At 41.8% G+C, this 26,247-nt stretch overlaps 1 protein-coding gene across 2 annotated transcripts; it reads left to right on the top strand.

The window, feature by feature from the left end:
• The first annotated feature begins 1,335 nt into the window (after positions 1–1,335).
• On the top strand, positions 1,336–25,231 carry alg9 (ALG9 alpha-1,2-mannosyltransferase). 2 transcript variants are annotated; one of them, XM_015960716.3, is made up of 15 exons: positions 1,336–1,686; positions 2,454–2,589; positions 4,584–4,718; positions 4,893–4,963; positions 5,246–5,334; positions 6,001–6,136; positions 6,235–6,322; positions 17,324–17,429; positions 18,094–18,216; positions 19,560–19,714; positions 19,805–19,934; positions 20,019–20,166; positions 23,196–23,325; positions 23,404–23,534; positions 24,651–25,231. In XM_015960716.3, the coding sequence occupies exons 1-15, from the start codon at positions 1,547–1,549 to the stop codon at positions 24,772–24,774; spliced, it is 1,842 nt and encodes a 613-aa protein (XP_015816202.2). In that variant the 5' UTR covers positions 1,336–1,546; the 3' UTR covers positions 24,775–25,231. The 2 variants fall into 2 exon arrangements, with proteins under 2 accessions (XP_015816202.2, XP_015816203.2); XM_015960717.3 differs by lacking the exon at positions 4,893–4,963 and having other exon boundaries at positions 1,549–1,686.
• The last annotated feature ends 1,016 nt before the right edge of the window (positions 25,232–26,247 follow it).

Below are 26,247 nucleotides of genomic sequence, written 5' to 3'. Positions count from 1 at the left end.
GATAAGTTTTGAGATTAGCCTGAAATTGGTGAAGGGTAGTCGTGTTCCTAAGATGAGCAGGTAATAAGTTCCTTAGGGAGGGTGCCCATCTGCTAAATGCTCGGTATCCCATTGTGACAAGACGTGCTGGTGGATTATTTAAGTTGATGGAAGAAGACGATCTGAGCACGCGAGAAGGTTTAGTGACTTGTAGGAGCTGTGAGAGATAAGAGGGGGCAAGATTATTAATGGCCTTATAAGTAAGGACTAAAATTTTGTAGAGGACCCTGAACTTTATTGGCAGCCAATGGAGCTGCTGAATAACGAGGGTGATGTGATTCAAATAGGGTGTTCTGGTGATTATATGAGCAGCCTACTTTTGAACCAGAATGAAAATGTGCTGTCCAGAATTACACCAAGGCTTTTTATCTGATCTGTACAGGTAACAGAAGTGTTGTCTATTAGTACTGACAACACTGATGCCTTCGCTTTTGCAGATTTTGTGCCCATAAGAAGCACCTCAATATAACTGTGTATAACTGGGTGTCGTCTGTGTAACAATGAAAATTTATCTTCCATTTACGAAAAATGACACCCAAAGGGAGCAGATAAATGATCAACAGCAGATGAACAAGGACAGAACCTTGAGGAACCCCAGATACTACAGGAGTGGGGGTGGAGGTACATGTGTCCAGCTGAATGAACTGAGTTCTGTCTGTAAAATATGACTTAAACCAAGTTAATGGAATGTGAGATATACCTAGTGATATATACTGATATATACACAGAATAAATACTGATTTAAAAGCTGCCTATAAGAATAAAAAAAGACACTAAAAACATTTACAGAGTCCTTTAAATAATGTTGATAGTTTGTGAAACCTTCAGTTGATTGGTTAAAGTTCAAAGGAGGCCACTTTCTTCACTTTCTTTATCAAGAGTTTGGATTATCATATTGTCCACATATTTTTCAGCATTTTAGATTGATGTTTGTAAACAGTCGATTTATCTTAAGTCCTGATTGGTCAGTCATGAAATTAAATATTTCACATTTTATAATTAGAGTAGATTAAAGCTGTTGAGGCAGATGAAACATTAGTTGGAATTACTGTTCCTGAATTAGAAACCTAAAATAGGAATCAACTTTGGTCAAATGAATAAGAGAATAAAAAAACTGCAATCCAAATAACTTCAAGGTAGTAATTAGAAGTTCATAAGGTTTCACAACACAGTGTATATATATATATATATATATATATATATATATATATATATATATATATATATATATATATATATATATATATATAGTGTGTGTGTGTGTGTGTGTGTGTGTGTGTGTGTGTGTGTGTGTCCAACCATTGGCAAACTGCTTTTATGTGATTTCTGACTTTATTTCTTTTTCATAAAAACCTTTCTCATCACAACAGATAACTGAAATCCTAGAAGTAAGGCTGTATGGATTAGATTTTTGTACTTGGATTATTTTATTTGCCATCAATGGGGGGAGGAGACGAGGCGAAAATACCCGAAAATGAACGAAGCGCGCAACTCGGCATAAGTAAACATGGCGGCCAAGGCGCTTCGGCAGCGAAACAGACGAGGCAGCAGACAAGATGCCAACAATGTCCCCGCCGGCGCCGAGGTCCGTCCAGCTAAAGAGGAGAAAATCAGTGAAGACAGTAAATCCACAGAGACTGGGCCAGAGTGAGTACGATCCGGAGTCTTGAACGTGGAGTCCGCGGTGCCGCTGCTCGAGCTCCGAGTGACCGACAGCTAGCTAACTAGCTAACTATCAGGTTTTGACAGTAACAAGCAACAACAACTGGTAACGTCCACCGGACAACTGGACCGCCACGTTTTCTCACACAAAATTCACTAATGCTCGTGTGCTTCCGCTCCAGAAAAACAGTCCCCCGGCGTGTGTAGGCAACGCAGTGTGTTTACGATTCATTCATTCTATATCAAAGCGATTACACCATCAACAGATGATGGTTTATCTCGTTTTCTTCAGACACAACTAGGTAACAGCAGCTTTTCCGATTATAATAGAGGTTGTTGTTATTTGACAAGTGGAGGTGTTTCACAGGAATGTTGATAGAATTGGAAGATGACGTGTAATAAAAAGTAAGGTGAGGGTCAGCGCTGAGCAGTGCTGTGGGATTGATTGTCTATTCTATTCTGTTTCTATTAGACTCAGCAAATAGAGAGCTTCCCTCTTGTGGGTTGAAGAATTACAAAAAAAAAATCTGCCTTTTTCAAGCAGATGCTTTAAAAATTATAGTACCTGTAGGATCCAACTGGATTATTAGGACTATATGTTAGAATATTGAAGTGCATGTGAAACAGTTGACATTTGAGACGTACAGTAAGAATTTAGCTCCACTGCTCAAAACCACTCAGTTAATTTGTCTCTCAACTCCAGAGTTCAGTAGAAAAATTGTATATCTGAATGAATACCTTGTCTTGAACAGGTTGATAAGCCGTGGAGGACAGGTGTGGGCTCCAGAAGGCTCAACAGCATTCAAATGCCTTCTCTCTGCACGCTTCTGTGCAGCTTTGCTCAGTAACATCTCAGACTGTGATGAAACGTTCAACTACTGGGAGCCTGTGAGTGCAGCCTGCTGTCATGATCACATTTAGGCAATTAAATAATTTCTAATGCTGCTGATGTCTAACATACAATGTTTATTTCTGCTATTCGTTTGTTCCTGTTACCGTGTGCTTAACTGTACAATAATAATGTTACAGTGAAATAATTACAAAACACTCTCAAGCATGCTAGAAGGAAGGTTGCTGAAACAGGTTTCCTTCTGGGGTGTTGTCAGTTTTTCTCCTTTTAAAAATGCTAAAGAGGGCTGTAGTAAGTCTTTACAACCTCAATACTTCCTGGCTCCAGAGCCAGTCGTATGTGGGCCTGGGGGTTGCCAAATCTGTGCCGGCATGTAGGGCTGGGCGAAATGACAAAATATTTCATCTGTACGATAGAAAATGTCTATTGTTTTATATGAAGCTTTATCATTTACACCACGTTTAGGCATTTTACTGCAGTATTTTATGTCAACATGCACCTTACAGCATGCCCACACACGCTAGCCATGCATAAAATAACATGGAGGAAGACTGTAGCGGACACAGTTCAGACCAGGGTAATTTTCAACAGGACAGCCTGCCAACCCAAACTGAGGAGCTTGTACTTAAAATAGGGGCAACGTCTGTTGCATGGATGTGGTTTGGATATAGGAAAGCTGACGTGGTCCATAAAACAGTTGTTTGTAGAGTTTGCTGGCTTCCGGTGCCAGCAATGGACTCCCGACACTACACATGTATTTTATCACCTGAGCGAAAACCAAAAAAAAAAAAAGAATAGAGTAGGGCTGGGCAATATGGCCTGAAATCAATATCACGATACATTGAGGATTTCACCTCGATAACGATAAATGGACGATAACTACAGGTATGCGCAGAAACAAAAGTTGTCCAATAGATGGAGCTGTCACGTGTATTACTTGAGTCACATTTTTATGTGACTCAAGGTGGTACACATTCATAAAGGGACATGAATGTTGCCAACCTACACACACCTTTTCATTTTTTTATTATCAAATTTATTGACATGGGAAAAAGTTCTCGATAAGAATCAGAATTTTTGATAATGATAAATTTTCGATTTATTACCCAACCCTATTACAGAGTCAACAAGCAAAAGCCGTAAGAGCAGCGTCGAGTGGTAGCGTAAACGCTCATAACAGACTCCAGACACAGACGCTGCAACAGCCATTTACCCGACGCACACCCTGCAGATGGAAAGAGATCACTACTGCAGTTGCCAAGCACATCTGCAAAGATATGGTTCCAGTCTACACCTTGAAAAATGTAGGCTTTGAGTTGGTGCAAACACTTGATCCAAGATACGAAGTATGAATTGCATTAAAAGAAATAATGCAATTTTGTTATGAATAATGTTTTCAGGATACAAAAAGAGCTATATTGGTAAATGCCATATTTGCCATATTGCTCAGCCCTACTTGCATGGGTAATTTGATTGATACCGGCTAGCAGAAAGCAGTGGCCTTGTGGACAGATTGGAAGCCAGTAAAAGGAGCGACCCAGAAGTTATTTCATGTAACCCTAAGAAGCCACGGCATTTTTTGGTTTGTTTTACTATAGTATGGGGTGAAGAAGGCTAGTGGCTACTGTTGAGGTAACGATGAATTAGAAAAAAAAAAAGTTGGCTCTAAAAAATATCTCAAGCTACGTTTTTAATTGCCAACAACTTGATGTTACCGTGAAATATATTTATCTACTTATCAAATGACCGTGTGACTCGTCTTCACTCGCCTTACAGTCTTCTGGCGCTGATCGGCAACTAGCAACAGTAGCTCGGAGAGGAGATGTTTGTTTTGATCCACGGACTGCAGGACACAATCTTGAGCATAGGATGTCATTCTTGCATCATGCAACTTTAATAAATAAATAAATAAATATATAAAAAAGCATGTATTTTAAACTGTTGCAGCAGCTACTGGTGCATGCTACTTGTGCTACCTACAGTATAATCATGTGATTAATCTGATTTCTCCTTTCTAAATGTGTTTCTGCAGATGCACTATTTATTGTACGGCACAGGAATGCAAACCTGGGAATACTCTCCCCTGTACGCCATCAGGTCCTATGCTTACTTATGGTTACATGCGCTACCTGCTTGTTTACATGCCCATGTTCTACAGACTAACAAGGTAACATCCCTTGTAATTATTGCATCTTGTGTCATTTAGACCAAATGTTCTAATCAGCTTAAAGCCACAAAGAGTTTGTGTTTGCAGCTGGAGCTATTGGACCAGTTTTAGTCTGGCTTTGTTGGGAAAATACAGCCAGAGTAATTACAGGCTTGTGTTATGATTGTGTTGCAGGTATTGGTGTTCTACTTTGTACGATGTGTCTTAGCCTTCTGCTGCTGTGTCTGTGAACTCTATTTCTACAAGTGAGTTTGTTCCCCTAGATGAACGTTGGTGCTGAGCTGTCATGTATGCACTGCATTTAAATTCTTACTTTCTGCCCACAATAAAGCCGCCACCTAAACAAGAAGAACTTGCTGAAAAAAATAACGCAACCAGACTAGAAATGAATGACATGGAAATCACAACATGGCAGAAATGTGCTATTATGATAACTGTTCAGTCTAAGCGGGTGGGGTTTTATTTGTGTTGCTCTGTGCTACGTAGACATGGGGGTAAAGAGCCTGGTTTGTTTGCATGTGATGCAGGGCTGTTTGTAAGAAGTTTGGTTTGCACGTGGGCCGTCTGATGTTGGCGTTCCTTGTTCTGAGCACGGGAATGTTCTGCTCATCCGCAGGTTGGTCAGATTTACTACTTGTTTATCTCTCTCTGTCCTTTTGTACACGTTGCTGTTGAATGAGATTATTACAGAGTCTTGTGCCTCCTTCGTAGTCAGATCCACTCTGACAGCATTGAAGTGTTGACCTGATGATTGGGCACTTTTCTACATGGAAACACAATTCAAATCTAATATTCCCTACTTTTACATTAAGAACCTCCCTTCTCCAACACTGTACTTATGGAAATGATCTGCTCTCGACTGGGCTGAAATTATTTGGCTAGTCTTATACTCTGAAAAGAATTTGGCCGAGCTCTAGTAAGGTTTTTATTACTTGGCACTTTTCGTGCATAATTTATTCACCAAAAGCACAATAATGAGTTTTCTCATACTCACCATTTCAGTCCAGGTTTTTGATGCCTGAATCATCCAGAGGCCAGTAGAAAGTCTGGACGGATCTGATCTATCATACTGGGAGCAGAATCTGCTCAGAAGTAAATAATGTTTGGTTGTTTACTTCTCTGCTTTAGCTCTGGTTTCTTTCCTTTGTAATTTTGTTCATCAGAAGCTCAGAATTCCAGGTGAAGTGCAGGACACCCACCATGTGTGATGTGCGTCTGTAGCAGTCTCTTGTGAGCATTTTGCTCCTTTATCATTCCTAATCCTGCTTGTTTTTCTCCTCAGCTTTCCTGCCTTCCTCCTTCTGCATGTACACAACTCTGGTAGCCATGACGGGATGGTTTCAGGACTCAACGGCGTTGGCAGTTATGGGTGTAGCCGCCGGTGCCATTGTTGGATGGCCTTTTTCCGTTCTAATTGGGTATGACTGATTTTAAAGGGTCGATTTTCCAGGACGTGCTTGTTTTAAAGCATCACAGCTTTATTTAAAACATCTTTTATTGTGGTAATCGATTGCAGGATTCCAATTGCGTTTGACCTGCTGGTGATTAAGAGGGAGTGGAAAAGTTTCACCATCTGGTCGGCTGTTGCTCTTCTTCTTCTGCTGGTGGGAATCATTTAAGGAATGCATGTGTAACCGGATTACAGGATACAATAAGATAATTAAAAGAAAAAATAAACAAATGGGCCAATAATTAGGTTCGGGGATAATTGGAGGTTGTTTAAGAATGACTGGAGTCACGGGTATAGCATGAAACGGTTTATATACTAAATTTTAATAATAATGGGAAATATAACACATAAAGATAACACACAAAAACAGATGAAAACAATCGACAATAGTAAAATGCTCGGTATGAGATTTGATCATATGAGTCACAAGTCAGCCGGCGTCAAGTCAAATCCCCACGCTTGGGGTGAAAGTCAGAGTCCGGTGGTGCGATTTTTTCCTACCGCACCGTTGAGATTGTTCACAGAAGAGAGCAGTCTGCTCTTCAGTTACTTGAGATGTCCTGGTTCGTTCAGTGGTTAAGGCTCGCCATCTCCCTCGTCAGGAAGAAATCCAGTTCTCGTTCCAAGTGAGCGATCATAGGAGTCGGGATCAAACCCAAGGAAAAAAAAAACCCAGCCTGTAAACAACAGGACTGTTAGCGAGTTGGCATCGACCCTTCTCGTCACATCACAGCATAAAGTCTTACAGACTTAAACAAATGCTTCACTCTATTGGCATAGCCAATCATGTTTGGGTTCACAGTTCAACTAACATAACATCAATTTGATTGTCTATTAAAATAATTCTCAGTAGCTCTGGAAATATAATTACATATGACAACAATTGTTCAGCTCAATAGGCTCAGTTAGATTCTATTACTCTACACTATTCAACAAGAAATACATTCATGACAACAAGGATACATTTAGTTGTGTTTCTATACAGCATTGTGACACCTTGTATATCTGTAACACAATAAATAAATAAATAAATAAATAAATAAATAAAATGTTCTATAACAAAATTCAACAAAATATAAATTCTGGTCCTTTGGTCCACCTTTGTAAAATAATTCCTCCCTAATCAGTTAGCTTTTATTTATTTTTATTTATCTATTTTTTTTATTATTAAATGTTTGGTTAAGGGACGCATTGCTAATTCTATGGCGTTAGCTATAACGCCCCTGAGGACCTTGTACATCTAGGCCGTACCACCGTTAACTGGCGGTTTGAGCCGTTAACTCCTGGGAATCCTATATGCCGTACCGCCGTTAACTGGCGGTTTGAGCCGTTAACTCCTATATGCCCTACCACCGTTAACTGGTAGTTTGAGATGTTAACTCCTGGGATCTAACGTCTAGCAGCCCACTGCTGTCACCTCGGTTGCTGTAATTAGCTTTTTGAATTTAATAATTTACTGAATTTAATCTCATTCACTCACCAACGCGCTCCAACGGTTCCCTCCTACAGAGGATTGGTTCACTCTGTCGTCTCCACACAAATCTATAAGAATGGAATTAATTTGATAAGCTATTTAAGTTTCCTTTTTTTTTTTAAGTTGCATCGTTAGCTTTTTCTCTTCTTTTTTCTTTACTCACCGCGTTGGTTCCAAGTTCCTAGCTCTTATTAGAAGGAGTCAAGTCCGCCTCTCCCTCTATCTATGCGGCACCCAAATCAGGGTTCTTCACGGCCTCGACCGTTGTTTTTTTTTTCTCTCTCTCTCTCTCTCTAACCGCTCAGTCTTTGCTTTCTGTATCTGCGTGCTGCACAGCCGTTTGTCTCTCCTCTCGCTCAGCTGCGTCGCACGGTTTTATTTCGCGGAGGCGGGACTTATTTCTCTCAGCCAATGAAATTTCAGATTCCCACCTGGACCAATAGTATACAGCTTTCCTCTTCTGTTTCTGTTAGTGATGTTCAAGATTCTTGTTTTAACCGATGTTTAATATTAAACTCGTTATTTTAGTTATTCACCCTTCCAATAATTCATTATGAAATTATCTATTAGTTAATTAGATATCTATTAATTAGTATTGTTAATTTCCTTAATTTATATTTTATATTTTATCTAAATTGAGGATGGATCATATTAGTAAGCCAATTAGTTAATACCTCATTAAGGTTCTAGCTTATGGGTTACATCCTCCCCCATTAAATATCATGCACGTCCCTGTGCATTGTTTCTACGGGGTACACAACTTCTTGAGTAAGAGAGTCAATAAAAGCTTTATTAAGTCCTTGGAAAAGGGACCTAACTACGGTCACTAGTGGATTGCCCAATTGAGAGTAAGTTAGTCTTTGAGTAGGCTGACTACTTCGTTCAGATCTCCTGACATACATCTCTGGTTGCACAGTATCATGCTCATCCGTTTCGGTTTGATTCTCAACTGAGACAGGACGAAGTGAGCTCTCTGTTTCCGACAGAGCTGATGAGCTATTCTCTAAGACTTTGGTCTTTTCAGATGTATGTGTCTGATCGTGTATGATGGGTTCAAAACTTACATCACGTTGCTGCGACTTTAGGACACCATCCAATTGAGGTAGGTTTGTGTTAGTTTCATCCCCCGTTTCTACGTCGGGTAAGTATACTTCGTTTTTTTTCGTTTTTTCAGGTAAGTATGTTGCTGCTTCTTTCACTCTTTCAGGTAAGAATGTTTCGGTGTTGATGCCTTTGTCAAGTAAGGACAATTCAGCATTTTCATTACCAGCTAAGGTTGGTTCCTTGCGATCCCCTGTGTGTAAGGATAGTGTGTTTTGTTGTTGAATATTATTTACCGGTCCTGAATCTGCTATGAGTTCCCTATTTGGCAAGGTGACCGCTATTTGATAGGATGGTCGGTTTAGCACTTGTGGAAGATCAGAGTAATAAAACTCATCTACCTCTTCGTCAAGTGGCTCATCTGGGTCAGGTTCTAAGGCTGAACTCTGTCTTGTATGAGGTCTGCTAGGTTTCGTAACGCGTTCTGTTTCATTTTCTAATGAAGAGAGAAAACCACAAGGCAGTAAAAGATCTCTGTGGAGTGTTCTGTTGGGTCCTTCTCCGTTCTCTGGTTTTACAGTGTATACTGGCAAGTTTTCCATCTGTTTGAGAACTATATACACTGTTTGCTCCCATTTGTCTGCTAATTTATGCTTTTCTCTTAAGCGAAGATTTCGGACTAAAACACGATCTCCCACACCTAGTGTGGACTCACGAATGTTTCTGTCGAACCGTTCTTTGTTCTTCCTCGCTGTTTTTTGAGAGTTTTTTATGACAATGTCATAACTCTGTTCCAGATGACTCTTCAGTTCTTTAACATACTGAGAATGAGTTATAGAGGGCTTGTTCAAATGCGGTAACCCAAAGGCAATATCTATAGGCAACCGAGGCTGCCTACCGAACATTAGCTCGTAGGGAGAGTATCCCGTCACGTCATTTTTTGTACAATTGTACGAGTGAGTAAGTGGTTTTACAAAATCGCGCCAGTGATGTTTCTCAGTGGCTTGTAAAGTTCCCAACATGCTGAGTAATGTACGATTGTACCGTTCAACGGGGTTGCCACGAGGGTGATAAGGGCTCGTTCTGACTTTACGGATACCAAGTAAAGAACAAAGTTCCTTGATTGTACGTGATTCGAAATCCCGTCCCTGATCACTATGAAGACGCTCAGGAAACCCGTAGTGGACTAAAAAATGTTCCCACAGGTTCTTCGCGACGGTGGTGGCTTTCTGATCTTTGGTTGGGATGGACACTGCATACTTTGTAAAATGGTCTGTAATCACTAAGACATCTTTAGTGTTCTTACTGTCTGGTTCTATGGAGAGAAAATCCATGCAAACTAACTCCATAGGTCTGGTGGTGGTAATACTCACCATTGGAGCAGCTTTGTCAGGGAGGGCCTTCCGACGGATACATCTTTCGCAAGTTTTAACTTTGATTTCGATATCACTAGCCATTCTTGGCCAGTAAAAACGGGACCGAATGAGATCTGTCGTACGTTCAACCCCAAGATGCCCCATATCATCATGTAGGCTTTGCATGACTGTTGAACGTAATGAATCAGGCAAGACTAACTGCAATGATGTCTCTGGTCCTAATTGGCGTCTCCGGTACAGTAAATCATTTTGAAACTCAAACCGTTTCCACTCTCTCAAAAGGTTAAGAACCACCGGGGGTTCTGCAATAGTATCAGTTGGCGGTTTATTGTCAGTCATAAGCAGCTGAATGACTCGGCCAATGGTTGGATCTTTCCTCTGCAAGGAGACAAGGTCAGCATGGTTATACTTGGGCACAGCAAAGAAACTGTCACTATTGTCTTCCAACTGGAATAGGTCTGGAATGGCCGCTGCAGACATGGCAAGTGACTGAACTAAACCACAAGGAGAATCAGTCTCATCCAAGACCATGTGCTTTTGGCATGTTGCCTTCACTGCTTCGGCTTGAAGTTGAAGCTCGACTTCTTTGACAGAGGATAAAAGATGAGATCGGAACTCAACTAGTCGTTGGCATTCCTCAGTGAATTTTGAGTTGTCTTCAGGTTTATCATGCAGCCTCCTAGACAGGCCATCCGCGTCAACGTTCTGTGTACCTGCACGGTATCTGATGTCAAAATTATAGGTGGACAACGCAGCTAGCCAACGATAGCTCGTTGCATCGAGTTTTGCCGTTGTTAAGAGGTAAGTTAACGGATTATTATCAGTAATGACAGTGAATGTGTTCCCATACAAATAGTCATGAAACTTATCTGTTATGGCCCACTTTAAGGCTAGAAACTCCAACTTGTGCGCAGGGTACCTAGTTTCACTAGAGCTTAAACCGCGACTTGCATAAGCGATTACCTGTGTGACACCGTTTTGCACTTGGTATAGCGCTGCACCGAGTCCGGTCGTACTAGCATCTGTGTGTACTAGATATGGGAGTTTTGCGTCAGCGTAGCCAAGAACTGGCGAAGTGGTAAGTTTTTCAATAATAGTTTGAAAGGACTTCTCACAGTCTTGGCTCCAACGATTCCCAAAGGGTTCTTTGGGGTTCAAGTACTTTGATCTACATGGTGGTGTTTTAAAGTTTTTCCGTTTGGGTGGATAACCAGCCGTGAGAGATGTTAGTGGCTTGACAATATTTGAGTAATCTTTAACGAAGCGTCGGTAATAACCGGTAAATCCTAAGAAAGATTGGAGTTCCTTCAAAGTCTGAGGCTTCGGCCATGTTTTGAGTGCTTCCACCTTATCTGGATCGGTTTTTATGCCATCTCGAGATACTATATGTCCAAGATAACGCACAGATGTCTGGAAAAAACGACACTTATCTGGTGATAGCTTGAGTCCGTATTCTCTAAGCCGTTCAAGAACGTGAGAAAGTCTGGTTTCGTGTTCTTCCAAGGAGTTGGAAAAGACGATCAAGTCGTCTAGGAAAACTAACACTTCCTTCAGATTAATGTCCTTCATACACTTTTCCATAACCCGTTGGAAAGTGCTTGGAGCATTTGTTATTCCTTGTGGCATACGGTTAAATTCATAAAACCCAAACGGGCAAACAAAAGCAGTTTTAGGTTTATCCTTTTCACACATCTCTATTTGATAGTAACCTGACTTGAGGTCCATCACAGAAAACCACTGTGATCCAGCGAGAGCAGAAAAGGACTCCTCCAAGTTAGGCAGGGCATATGCGTCGCGAATGGTTTGCAGATTAAGCTTTCTATAGTCTATACATAGACGTACCTCACCATTCTTTTTCCGAACTACCACTATTGGTGAGGCAAATGGAGACTCCGACTCTCTTATTATACCGGTTTCCAAGAGGGCTTCCAAATGTTTTCTCACGGCTTCATAATCATGTGGATGGATCGGCCGAGATTTCTGTTTGAATGGGGTCTCGTCTTTTAAGTTGATGTGATGTCTTATCTGTTGTGTATGACCAAAATCAAGATCGTGGTGCGAAAACACATCGGAGTAAGTGTTAAGTTTGTTGGTGATCCTCCCTTTCCATTCTTCGGACAAGGGCGAAGTACCGAAGTCAAAACTGAGAGGAGGGTTTGAAGGTGAAGTCTGTTGCTGCGAACTACACGCCGCAAGTACTTTCTGATCACTTTTGTCAGGTTCTGGATATGGCATAACACGATCGGCTTTAACTAACTCAGCGATCACACAGTTAGTGGGTAATGTGATGTCATGGTTAGTTTCGTTTCTTAGTACAACAGGTACTTTGTATGGACCATGTGAAGGTAAGGAAATGAGGCAACAGTCTACAATTATACCCCCTGGTAGAGAACCATTGGTGGGTTGTTCAATGAGTGCATAAGGCTCATGCTTGTTTTGGCTGGGTTGCATAAACCCTTCTAGTAACAGTTTTTTATTTGCAGGGAGAACTTCTTGGGTTCTCCCTCGAAGCTTCACCACACCAACTCGTCCATCTTTGCTTTGTTTTTTTCTGACTGCTAAGGCTTTTAGCACGTGTTGGTACCCATAAGAGAGTGCCTTGGAATCAGGTAAGTTATTGGCAGACAATTGCTCATACAAAGGATCGAGTGTGTTTGTGCCAATGAGTAGTGGTGTATCAGAGTTTGAGCTTATATCCGGAACCACTAACGCGAGGGTAGGTAACTCAAGTCCAGACTGATCGAGCTCTTTTGGAAATGTGACACTTATCTCTATGTATCCTAAATAAGGAACTGCTTGACCGTTTGCGCCCTCGACTTCTAACAGATTACTGATGGGTTTAATTGAGAGGTCAGGTAAGTGTTCTTGGTAAAAAGAATTGGCAATGGTGGTTACCTGGGACCCTGAATCCAGTAAACAATTACATTCAACACTGTTAACTGAGACTGTAGCTGTGCATCGCCCACCCACTAATCTTTTGGGAAGTTTTGGCACTGAATGAGCATGAACTGGCTTGCAAAAAAGTCTCTCTGTCCTTTCCTTAGAGGGACTTGGTTCTACTTTAGCACCTATCTGTCCCACGATAGGAGCTTCTACCGGTTTAAAGGAGGAGACTGAGCAATTGGCTTTGACATCTCCCACTCGCGCTGCTTCTGTCTAAGAGCAAGTCTTTTAGTTGCAACTAGTGCTGGATTTGGCTCGTTGCTACAGCTAGAAGCTATGTGCCCATCTTCTCCGCACTTAAAACAGTATCCAGGCTTTGGTCTGGGCACCACTGCTGTTATCTGCTGAATCTGTTTGGGCTCATCTGGAATTTTAGTCCCCACACGGGGTTTTGACTCTTTTTGAGTTTTCTTTGCCTTTTTATCTGTGTTGTTAACCTTAAGCTGTGCAATTTGGCTCCTGAGCTCAGCGATTTGTTTGCGTAAGTCATCACAGTTATCATCTATTTCCAGTTCACAAGTGTTTTTACTCTGAGAGCATGTTGTTTGCACATTTGAATACACTCTAGTTCGTTGTGCCCCTAAGTGTTGTTTCATGCGTGCTGCTTTAGTAGCCTGTTTGTCTTCTTCAGTGCGCAGTTTGAGGAGAAGTGCTGTAAAATGAGGCGGGTTGTCTTTCTTTTGTTCGAGTTGCAGGTTTGAAATCAGCGAGCTGTCCCAACAGCCTCTGCAAAACTGCTTGAGCAGCTGCTGGTCGGCGTCACTGGAGGAAATTCCATTCCTCTGAATAACTAGGTTTAACAAGGTGTATAACCTCTGAAAGTAATCGGAAGGTTTTTCACCACTGTCCTGGTTTGTGTTTAAGAAGCGAGCAAAGAGCTCGTCGCCGTCTTCGACAGCTGCGTAAGCTGAATCGAGATGTTCAAGGTACGTTTCCGGGTCGGATTTTGGACTAAGAGCTTTAACGATGCTCGCTGCTGGGGCTGACAGACTCTCCACGATTCTTCGTACAATTTGGGACTTGGTGAGTGAAGGATCATTTATGCATAACACTACACTACTACGCCAAGTATCATAGTCAGTTTCAAAAGAAGGGTGTGGAACTCGCCCTGAGAACGGTTTTAGTCTGTATTGTGAAGTAGGCGGAGGGATAACCTCACTGCTTTTAACAATGTGTTCCACAATAACTCGCTGAACCTCAGGTGTGTTTAAAAGATTTGGTGGAATGCAAGGGTTTTGTTTTCCAGTCTCTGTAGGTGGACAATTGTCCTTTGAGTTGTTCATATAGTTAACTTCTGGTGTTAAAGGCAGGGAATATGTAACTTGGTCACTATGGAGCATTGGCTCTGGTTCAGTGACTGGTTCAGATGCATGGGTATCCCTTCCTAAAGATTCCCCAATTTTTGCCAGTTCCTCCATTAGAAGGTCTTTAAATGATTGATTGCTACGCGCAGCTATGTCCCTGAGCTCTGACAGATAGGCATCAGTGGCAGATGTGCTAGTTTCTAGACTGTACGCGCTGGCTAGGTCTTGAATATGAAAGAAAACATCTGGGTTCCTAGTACAAGGTTTGTCATAGGGTAAACATTGTTTCTTTAATTCCTTAACAGTGGCTTCATGTTGAAACTCCACAATAATCTGATCACAGTTTGGTAACTTAATGCGCCTGTTAACTGGTCCGAATCCTTCCATAAACCCAAAGACTTCGTTATCAAGGTCTGTATCAGTTAACCCACTGATTAAAACAGCATTTGAAACTTTGACCTTTTCTGTTTTCACAACTTCCATTTTAAAACACTCAAAAGTACCAATAATGCCAAAATGGCAAACCACTGTGACCTCCAGGCACTCTTATGATGTCAGTCAATGGTTAGCTAAGGTAACAACTCTACAATTCTCCTGGCTGGCTCGCCAAGTTTTATGTAACCGGATTACAGGATACAATAAGATAATTAAAAGAAAAAATAAACAAATGGGCCAATAATTAGGTTCGGGGAGAATTGGAGGTTGTTTAAGAATGACTGGAGTCACGGGTATAGCATGAAACGGTTTATATACTAAATTTTAATAATAATGGGAAATATAACACATAAAGATAACACACAAAAACAGATGAAAACAATCGACAATAGTAAAATGCTCGGTATGAGATTTGATCATATGAGTCACAAGTCAGCCGGCGTCAAGTCAAATCCCCACGCTTGGGGTGAAAGTCAGAGTCCGGTGGTGCGATTTTTTCCTACCGCACCGTTGAGATTGTTCACAGAAGAGAGCAGTCTGCTCTTCAGTTACTTGAGATGTCCTGGTTCGTTCAGTGGTTAAGGCTCGCCATCTCCCTCGTCAGGAAGAAATCCAGTTCTCGTTCCAAGTGAGCGATCATAGGAGTCGGGATCAAACCCAAGGAAAAAAAAAACCCAGCCTGTAAACAACAGGACTGTTAGCGAGTTGGCATCGACCCTTCTCGTCACATCACAGCATAAAGTCTTACAGACTTAAACAAATGCTTCACTCTATTGGCATAGCCAATCATGTTTGGGTTCACAGTTCAACTAACATAACATCAATTTGATTGTCTATTAAAATAATTCTCAGTAGCTCTGGAAATATAATTACATATGACAACAATTGTTCAGCTCAATAGGCTCAGTTAGATTCTATTACTCTACACTATTCAACAAGAAATACATTCATGACAACAAGGATACATTTAGTTGTGTTTCTATACAGCATTGTGACACCTTGTATATCTGTAACACAATAAATAAATAAATAAATAAATAAATAAATAAATAAAATGTTCTATAACAAAATTCAACAAAATATAAATTCTGGTCCTTTGGTCCACCTTTGTAAAATAATTCCTCCCTAATCAGTTAGCTTTTATTTATTTTTATTTATCTATTTTTTTTATTATTAAATGTTTGGTTAAGGGACGCATTGCTAATTCTATGGCGTTAGCTATAACGCCCCTGAGGACCTTGTACATCTAGGCCGTACCACCGTTAACTGGCGGTTTGAGCCGTTAACTCCTGGGAATCCTATATGCCGTACCGCCGTTAACTGGCGGTTTGAGCCGTTAACTCCTATATGCCCTACCACCGTTAACTGGTAGTTTGAGATGTTAACTCCTGGGATCTAACGTCTAGCAGCCCACTGCTGTCACCTCGGTTGCTGTAATTAGCTTTTTGAATTTAATAATTTACTGAATTTAATCTCATTCACTCACCAACGCGCTCCAACGGTTCCCTCCTACAGAGGATTGGTTCACTCTGTCGTCTCCACACAAATCTATAAGAATGGAATTAATTTGATAAGCTATTTAAGTTTCCTTTTTTTTTTAAGTTGCATCGTTAGCTTTTTCTCTTCTTTTTTCTTTACTCACCGCGTTGGTTCCAAGTTCCTAGCTCTTATTAGAAGGAGTCAAGTCCGCCTCTCCCTCTATCTATGCGGCACCCAAATCAGGGTTCTTCACGGCCTCGACCGTTGTTTTTTTTTCTCTCTCTCTCTCTCTCTAACCGCTCAGTCTTTGCTTTCTGTATCTGCGTGCTGCACAGCCGTTTGTCTCTCCTCTCGCTCAGCTGCGTCGCACGGTTTTATTTCGCGGAGGCGGGACTTATTTCTCTCAGCCAATGAAATTTCAGATTCCCACCTGGACCAATAGTATACAGCTTTCCTCTTCTGTTTCTGTTAGTGATGTTCAAGATTCTTGTTTTAACCGATGTTTAATATTAAACTCGTTATTTTAGTTATTCACCCTTCCAATAATTCATTATGAAATTATCTATTAGTTAATTAGATATCTATTAATTAGTATTGTTAATTTCCTTAATTTATATTTTATATTTTATCTAAATTGAGGATGGATCATATTAGTAAGCCAATTAGTTAATACCTCATTAAGGTTCTAGCTTATGGGTTACACATGGAAAACAAAAACATACAAATGCTCAAGAATCAGCTGTGGATTTTGTCATTGGCGCAAATTCGGTGTTTATCCCTCCCACTGTCTTCCAGGAAAGTTGATCATTGAGCAGGATTGATGGTTTATCCCGTGAGGTCCATGTGGCAGGGGTGAGGAGTGAGCACCACCTCACCATTTTCACATAAACCATCAATCCTGTTCAATGGTCAACTTTCCTGGCGGGGTCATCCAATAGGACAGTGGGAGGGTTAAATAAACAGTTTAACTTAATATGATTTATTTCATTCAAGGGCCACATAAAATGACTGAGGGCTGCCAGCAGCCCACAGGCCACACTTTGGACATCCTTGGTTAACAAGACGGAGATTGATCCACTTTTTTCTTCTTCTGTGGTTGTCAGGTCCCCTTGGTGACAGTAGACTCTCTGTTCTATGGCAAACTAGTGATCGCTCCACTCAACATCCTCCTGTACAACGTGTTCACCCCACATGGACCTGATCTGTATGGTAACCTACAAAACACTTAACATTATTTCATACTGGTGTCAAAATCAGTCCTGAAATTTGATCAGAGTTGAGCTGAGCCGGATTTGGAGTCTTATTTCCTGATATTTGGATAATTCTCCTCTGATTGGATAACAGCAAGCTGTCTACCACTGACTGTTTGCTCTGCTACATTGATATTTTATCTCAACAAATGGCACAAGCCTGGAGGAGTTCTGCTGTGTGGTGGATTTGCTAACGCTAACCGTTAGCTTCTGCTAAATGTTCTCTGCTGCTTCCTGGATGCTAAAACAACAGCCGTCCCCGTCACAAGTTAAGATGGGTGAAAGTTTCACTGTCTATTTTCTAGGAGACTTATTTTCATGTCCAGGCTGCATGAAAAAAAAAACAGTGACTAATTATAATCAAAAATAATAATTAAAAATTGGTTTTCATCAAAGTACAACTTTAATAAACCATCTTAGATGTTGTATTTTAGAAGTTTTTAGGTTTTCCCAACTAGGTAACAGCAACTTCTTGTGCAAATCGTGACATATTCCTCTGAAGCAGGCTGGTGTAACATACTTTTCTAGTAAAACTTCAGACATATTCAATATTTTTATTCTAAATACACCTGTCTGTGATTTTTCTGGGGTATTTTTAATGATTGGTTTCACTCCATTCCTAGGTACGGAGCCATGGCATTTCTACTTCACGAACGGCGTCCTGAACTTTAATCTGGTATTTGTTCTGGCACTGCTTTCCCTGCCGCTCACTGCTCTCATGGAAACGCTGTTGCACAGGTTCAATGGTGAGGACTGAATGTTTTTTTGATGAGCTGTGAGTCACAAGAGGCTCTCGGAAGCTGCACAGAGCAACAAACGGCCCTCTGTGGATATTTAATTGAATCATTTGTTTGCGCACTTTAATTCACTCCATTATAGACTCACCTAAAGGGTTATTAGGAACACCTGTTCAACTTCTCCTTAACGCAATTATCTAATCAACCAATCACATGGCAGTTGCTTCAATGCATTTAGGGGTGTGGTCCTGGTCAGGACAATCTCCTGAACTCCAAACTGAAGGTCAGAACGGGAAAGAAAGGTGATTTAAGCTATTTTGAGCGTGGCATGGTTGTTGATGCCAGACGGGCCGGTCTGAGTATTTCACAATCTGCTCAGTTACTGGGATTTTCACCCACAACCATTTCTAAGGTTTATAAAGAATGGTGTTAAAAGGGAAAAACATCCAGCATGCGGCAGTCCTGTGGGTGAAATGCCTTGTTGATGCCAAAGGTCAGAGGAGAACTGGCCGACTGATTCAAGCTGACAGAGGTGCAACTTTGACTGAAATAACCACTCGTTACAACCGAGGAATGCAGCAAAGCATTTGTGACGCCACAACACACACAGCCTTGAGGCGGATGGGCTACAACAGCAGAAGACCCCACCGGGTACCACTCATTTCCACTACAAACAGGAAAAAGAGGCTACAATTTGCACCAGCTCACCAAAATAGGTTAGTTGAAGACTGGAAAAATGTTGTCTGGTCTGATGAGTCTCGATTTCTGTTGAGACTTTCAATTCAATTCAATTGAATTCAAGTTTATTTATATAGCACCAAATCACGACAAGCGTCGTCTCAAGGCACTTCACATAATAAAACATTCCAATACAGGTCAGTTCATTAAACCAATCAGAAAGAAGTCCTTTATAAGGAACCCAGCAAATTGCATCGAGTCACTGACTAGTGTCAGAGACTACAGCAATCCTCATACTAAGCAAGCATTTAGTAACAGTGGGGAGGAAAACTCCCTTTTAACAGGAAGAAACCTCCAGAGGATCCTGGCTCAGTATAAGCAGCCATCCACCACGACTCACTGGGGATGGAGAAGACAGAGCAGACACACACACACACAACATATACCGTAATTTCCAGACTATAGAGCGCACCTCAATATTAGCCGCACCAACAAAGAAAAAAAGGTTTTCTACACACACGCCACACTCAAATACAAGCCATGGTCACCAGAGGGCAGCAGTGTGCTGTCTAATGTGAAGTTGATATGCTCAAGAATCACAGCTTAAAGTGGTATAAACTCTTTAGTGTTGATTTAAATGCGATCTTCTTGTGATTTTATTTTATTTTTTGCAGTGCAGAACCTGGGCCGCCCATACTGGCTGACTCTGTCTCCCATGTATCTGTGGATGCTGGTCTTCTTCACTAGGCCTCACAAAGAAGAGCGTTTCCTCTTTCCCATCTACCCGCTCATCTGCCTCAGCGGGGCAGTAGCTCTCTCTTCTCTGCAGGTCTGAGATTCTGTTTGCTGTATTTGGTGTGTTTGGGTTTCTTTTTAATAATAATCAGAATAAAAGGATTCTTTATTTTATTTTTCTCAGAAATGCTACCATTTCCTGTTCCAACGGTACAGACTGGAGCACTACACCATCTCCTCCAACTGGCTGGCCTTAAGTGCAGTTGTTGTCTTTGCCGTGTTGTCGTTGTCTCGCTCGGTTGCCCTCTTCAGAGGTGTGTGTTTAAACACACATTCCTCTCCCTACGCAGATCGACAGTTTTGTACAACACAAGGCTGAACCTTTCCTCTACTTGAAGGCTACCATGCTCCTTTGGACCTGTACCCAGAGTTCCACCGCATCACCAAGGATCCGGCGCTACACTCGGTGCCTGATGAGAGACCCGTCAGTGTGTGTGTTGGTAAAGAGTGGTTCCGCTTCCCGAGCAGCTTCCTCCTGCCACACAAGTCAGTACCCACAACTTCTACAGAAGCGTTTCTCTTCTGATGATTTAAATGACTGTCATGTTGGGGGGAGGCCTAAAAAGAAAATTTGGTTTAGAGAGAAAAGAATGCAAGAAATAAGGGATTAAGGAAACGAAGAAGAGATAATTTACTAAAACATTAAAATCTCCAGATTTTTAGCTAGATGATAATAATAATAATAATAATAATACATTTTATTTAAAAGCCCCTTTCAGGACACCCAAGGTCACTTTACACAAAACACGTAATAAAATACAATAAAACAATAATAAAACCCAAAGAAGAAAAAACAGAGAGAAACATTTCAATAAAATCAGAGGTTGTAGGCAGATTTAAACGTGTGTGTTTTGAGTTTTGTTTTGAAAAGGGTAAAACTGTCGACGTTCCTGATGTCTGGGGGAAGTGAGTTCCAGAGTCGAGGAGCAGAGCGGCTGAAAGCTCTGCTCCCCATGGTAGCGAGACGGGCAGAAGGAACCGCAAGATGGATGGAAGAAGAAGATCTGAGTGAACGGGACGGGGTGTGAATACTTATAAGGTCTGAGATATATGGAGGAGAGAGGTTGTGGATTGCTTTGAAGGTATGGAGGAGAATTTTGAAGATGGACCTGAATTTAACTGGGAGCCAGTGAAGCTGCTGGAGAACCGGCGTGATGTGGTGAAAGGAAGGGGTTCTGGTGATAAAATGATGAAAGATGAAAGAGTTCTCTCTGTCTCTTAAGTTTTCCTTTTCTGTATGGGGGTCTTTAACAAGACAGTTATGTACATTTTCAGATTTACTTTTATTCCTTTGTATTCAAGGCACATGTGCACAATCTAAATGAATCTGCACAAATGTCTCACGACTTTCCAGCAGACTTTTGGCCCAAGACGCTCCAGGAGTTGAACAATTTCCCTTAACCATCCTGGAATAATAGCACAACTAAACTGGGAATCCTTTTTAATTGCTGCTATGGCTGTCTGGCAGCGATCTGCATCCTGACACTCGAGTCACAGGTGGCTCTTTGGACCTTCCAAATGATGACTCTTTTCAACAGTAATGGGTTTTATTTTGAGTGAACTGAGAGGAAAAACAACTCGTCCTACTGTAAAGGTGGCAGACCCTAACCCACATGCATCAAGCACTGTGTGTAGGGCACCAAGCTGCCAGGGGAACACCAACCAATCTGACTTATAAAGAAAAAAATATTCACTTTCGTGAGGCCCACCGTCCGTTCGAACACCGGCCATCACAGAGCGATGATCTAACAGGATGGGCCACAAAAATAAAATGGAGCTTACGGCATCCATGTGGCACGAGCTGGGCCTGCAGGGACAAACGCTGGCCTAGTCTGCCTTTAGCATTAACAAATGTGTCGTTGCATTTGGTGAAAATAAACGAAGAAGTAACTGTGATGAGTTTGAGGCTCGTGTGAACTTTTGTCTTGCAAATGTTTTAAACATGTCGCTGCTGCTCACCCAAATCCCCCAGGAGTAGTGAGACGATCTGGAAACTTCCTCACGGGGACGATTTACAAATTAGTCCTGTGAGATGCTGACTTACAGTCTGGCAGTCCATTCTATAAATCTGAATGTGTAGTCTGGTCACGACTTATTAGCTACGTTTACGTACTATCTGCTTTTTGGTCAAAGAGAAGCCCAAGTCTCTACTCTCCTCACATCAGTGCACACAGCTGCGATAAGCAGCGCTCGTCACCTCCGTTTGGACAGGGGAGGGAGGTATTTGGGTTAGAGAGCACAGTGACTTCTGGAAACTGTTCCACAGCCTTCACCGTTCGCAGTCCCGCCCAGGCTGGGATAGGGAGACAGAGTTGCCATGGTGACGGCAGCATTCCACATTTCTTCTGAGGGGGAGTAATCACTTCAGCCTCACAGGCTCAAAGGCAACAGGGCACCCGATTCAGATAAGAACTTGTTTTTGGGTCAGACAGAGATAAATTCCTCTCTGTCTTAAATTTCTGTTGGTCTCCAACCCCTCTAAATCCAATAATGGCGTAAATTAATCTATTCCCAACCGTGCCGTCCCGTCAACTCGCTCCTTGATGGAATCAACCTTCTGTGCCAGAGCCTGAATCTCAGCCAAAGTTCCAAGCTTACGACTCATCTCGACAATTATATGACTTTGTGCGTTCACAGCGCGGTGTAATCCATCCCTGAGCTCCGGGATTGAGCCAATATTCCCCGAAAGCTCATTAATTTTCCGGTAAGCCAGGTAACTGCTAAGGCCAAACAGCAGGAATCCCGACACCAACACCACGAAATCCAGACGTCTTCAGAATCCTCTACAGACAGTTGAGGGAGGCAGATCAGGTTCCACTGTTTCCAGGAGTCCATGATGTGCCCGGCTGGCTCTGTCCCAGAGGTGCATCCGGGAGCTCATTCTCCCGCTCTCATCGTTGAAAAAATCTTGTCAATCGCATTGAGAGATCAACTGACCAGGTCCATTTTTAATAATTTCCAGTTTCCAGAAAAAATGCTGAAGCGCCGTACGCCCAAAGACAGACAAAGAGCCTTGGGATAAGAAAGGGAGGAGAGGAGGAAAAAAGCGTCTGTACTCTCCAAGAGCCGGAAGAAGAAGCCTACATACAAGCCTCTGCCATCTTAGTTTTGCTCAGTCGCAGTAATATCCAACCCACCAAACTGACAGTGCTGTGATTGGCCCAAAAAACTGACAGAGTGCTGTGATTGGCCAACCACCTGACTGGCCTGGGCTGCGGAGGTTCCAAAGTGGCGTGGCTACTCAGACATGCAGAGCTAAATTGTTTTGCTTTGGCTGCTCTCTGTCTAGATTTCTAGGCTAGCTGACTTATTTGATCTTGTTCCATCTACTTCTGCTGTTTTAAGGCGATGAACCACCATTTAGCTAACGCTTTTCTTGAGGAAAGTGTTTAAAACATTAGCACAATTTAGCATTGCATTCTGCAGATTCACTAAAAAGGGGATTCAGATTTTTGATTTATTTCAGATACAAGTGTGTCGTAGGTCTCCTGATAAGTGACTCTGTGTCTCTGTAGCTGGCAGCTGCACTTCATCCAGTCTGAATTTAAGGGGCAGCTTCCTCAGCCGTACGCCCCGGGGCCTCTGGCCACACAGATCATTCCGGCTAACATGAATGACCAGAACCTGGAGGAGCCGTCCAGATACGTGAGTTACTGAGTCATGAAGATGTTTGGCATCCAGTTTACCTGCAGTTAAACTGACTATTGATCTCTTTTTGTGCAGGTCGATGTAAAACAGTGCCACTACCTGGTGGATCTAGAGACGGATGAGGAGACGCCACTCGAGCCACGGTACTCATCAAACAAGGAGGAGTGGAGCGTCATTGCCTTTAAGCCTTTCCTTCAAGCATCAAGGTATTTTCACAAATCTGTTTTCTTTCTTCTGCATTTAACATGGGCGCCAGAGATTTTTCAAGAAAATAATCCATTTTGACATGAATATTTCAAAAGGTTGTAGCTTGGAACTGGTTGGAGATGAAGGTAAACTGTAAATGAGAAAAATCTTCAGCAGGACTCACAGTTTGTGTTCGCCAATCTAATTTGGATATTATGACATCACAAGGCTGCCGTATTGGAATGCATCATTTTTTACATGTTATTTAGAACTTTTCATCAAATTTAGAAATGTTTTATTTATATGTACAAATAAAGCTCCTTAGACATTTAAATTTCATAGATTATCTTTTATATTGTATCTTTAGAATTTTTATTTTGGCCTCATTCAAGAGAGATGCTTTTTAGCCATATTTGTCTGGTTTCTTTGGGCCTGTACGGCTTCAGGGATGTCCTTCCCTTGAATATAATGATCATTTGATCCAAGGGAAAGAATATTTTGATGATTATGTGGCACACTTGGATCTCCATATAAAGTGCATCTGCTGTGGTTAGGGTTAGCAGTGTTTTTTAACCATCATTTCTACATCCACCATGTCCCAAACACGGTGGAACAAACATCAAACCCAACGTTTGGAGCTTGTGAGCTCCAGACACCTTACTCTCATGCGGCACCAGCTGTCTGATCAATCTTTCTGGCTGGATGAGTGAAATTCTTCATCAGAGCTTGAATATTTTGCTTCCTGATCGAAGTCAGTAATGACCAGACAAAGAGATCAGTCAACAAAGACCAGACCTGCCAGCAATTGTAAGTGTTATCCCTCTAATATTCGCCCTCTTCGTGCTGCACTCACCTCCTCGTCTCGTCCTCTCCCCTACCGGGAACCTCTTGGCAGTAGGCGATTTTCAAACCCTAAAAACTCAGAAACTTTCAATATAAACACACCCATAAGTGTTGGTCACCCTGAATTTACACATGCCCACTATCTTCTGATGTAAAGTAGTAACTCCACGAGGGATCATATTTATAGCTGTGGCTCGTTAAGCAATGACGCTTGTCGCAATATTGTGACTTTGGCGCCTAAAGGATTATGGGGACCTTAAATTATTTTACTGCTGACACCTTTTCTCTGTTAGGTCTTCTCCTGTCTTCAGAGCCTTCTACATCCCATTTTTCTCCGACCATCACACCACCTACAGGCGCTACGTCATCCTAAAACCCCGACGGCAAAAGCAGCCTCGTAAGCGAGCCAACGGCTGACGTTCAGAACGGAATCCGACAAGAGAAGTTTGTCACGTCCTCTTTAAACAGCTGGCCTCTGTGTCAGCATGCATGTGATTCACATCATCAGACTTCAGACCCTTTAAAGACGTTCGTCTCTCGTCTGCTGTTGTCAGGCTTGTGTTTGTGAGTGAAGAGAAAACGTGTACAGGTAGCAGCCATCCGATGGACTTTTTTTTTTTTTTTTTTTTTACTTCTTTTGTGTTTTTATGTATAATTGTCTCAATGAGGGATGCTCTTTGCAGGATGTTGCACTAAATTCACCTGTAATGGTCTGCAGCATAAGTGTTTTTATTTTTATGTTGTACTTGAAAATATGACCTGAATAGAAGAATTCCTGTGAAAATTTGCCCTAAGGCATCCTGTAAAGGAGTAAAAATAAGGGGTTGTCTCTAAATTACCTTGAAATATGAATAAAAAAATTATTGACTGCCAACATTTATTTATTTATTTATTTATTTGAGCCTTTTTCTTGTGTAACAAACATACAAATCATTTTACTTTAGAGCAGAAAACATCCAGATGACTGAACACATAACGCTTTTGTCGATTCATGCCGATATCTAGAGGCTGCAGGCACTGAAGCAAGCATTTTTGTTTCTATTTCCTCAAGAGAAAACCAAACCACAGTGACGAGGAACAGGCCTTCATTACAGTTTAAGGCGGCTTTAAATAAAATAGCTGATTTTGGTTTATTCTAAATTATAAATGAACGTGTGAGATTCAAAAATGTTTAGTCGCTCCAAACAACTATTGGGCCATTCCCATCTGTACCGGGTCGTCACGGGCCGGGTAGCGTAGGTTGTTTACATATCTGGGTGGCCTGGTATTTTTCCGGGCCAACCAAGGCTCATTATCAGCCCTCTTCTCGAGGGGGTCTGCTTCAGGCCGACCAGGCCAACACACCCACTGCTGACAGCAAATTCACACCTTCCATTAGAGCAAGCCTCTGATTGGTGGGTAGAATCAGCCCACATGGGCTTAAGGCAAGGATGTGTGGAATCAACCGGGCCAGGCTGGGGCCGACTAGGGCTACCCGGCCCGGGCCGACCCGGTACAGATGGGAATGGCCCATAAAACTTAGCCGATGACCTCAAATGATCTGACCGAGCAAGGACAGCATGACAAGACCATGCAAACAAGCTGTTAGACACACACACACACACACACACACACACACACACACACACACACACACACACACACACACACACACACACACACACACACTGTTGTCTGCTCTCTACTTTAGAGGTTTTATAAGATCAATCAGCTGTTTATTCAGAGCTGCCTGTGATAATTAAAGATATTTTTGTTGTAGGGAAGGTTAAATGTAAAAATCCTGAGAAATGGTGACATTTGGGGCTCTATCACTTGTGTGACAAGGAATTCAGCTCAATCAATTTGATTTCTAAAATGCTATTCAACAATGAAAAGGTTATAAAGAGGATA

This window comes from Nothobranchius furzeri, chromosome 10, assembly GCF_043380555.1.
Source record: "Nothobranchius furzeri strain GRZ-AD chromosome 10, NfurGRZ-RIMD1, whole genome shotgun sequence".
Taxonomy (NCBI): domain Eukaryota; kingdom Metazoa; phylum Chordata; class Actinopteri; order Cyprinodontiformes; family Nothobranchiidae; genus Nothobranchius; species Nothobranchius furzeri.
The sequence above is the reverse complement of the archived record's forward strand: the minus strand, read 5'-3'. Positions and strand labels throughout refer to the sequence as shown.

Bases quoted from the DNA above. Each gene is read 5' to 3' on its own strand.
- alg9 (XM_015960716.3), top strand. From the start codon at position 1,547: ATGGCGGCCAAGGCGCTTCGGCAGCGAAACAGACGAGGCAGCAGACAA. The intron at 2,590-4,583 runs GTGAGTGCAGCC...GTGTTTCTGCAG, and splicing joins CGTTCAACTACTGGGAGCCT to ATGCACTATTTATTGTACGG. The intron at 4,719-4,892 runs GTAACATCCCTT...ATTGTGTTGCAG, and splicing joins ATGTTCTACAGACTAACAAG to GTATTGGTGTTCTACTTTGT.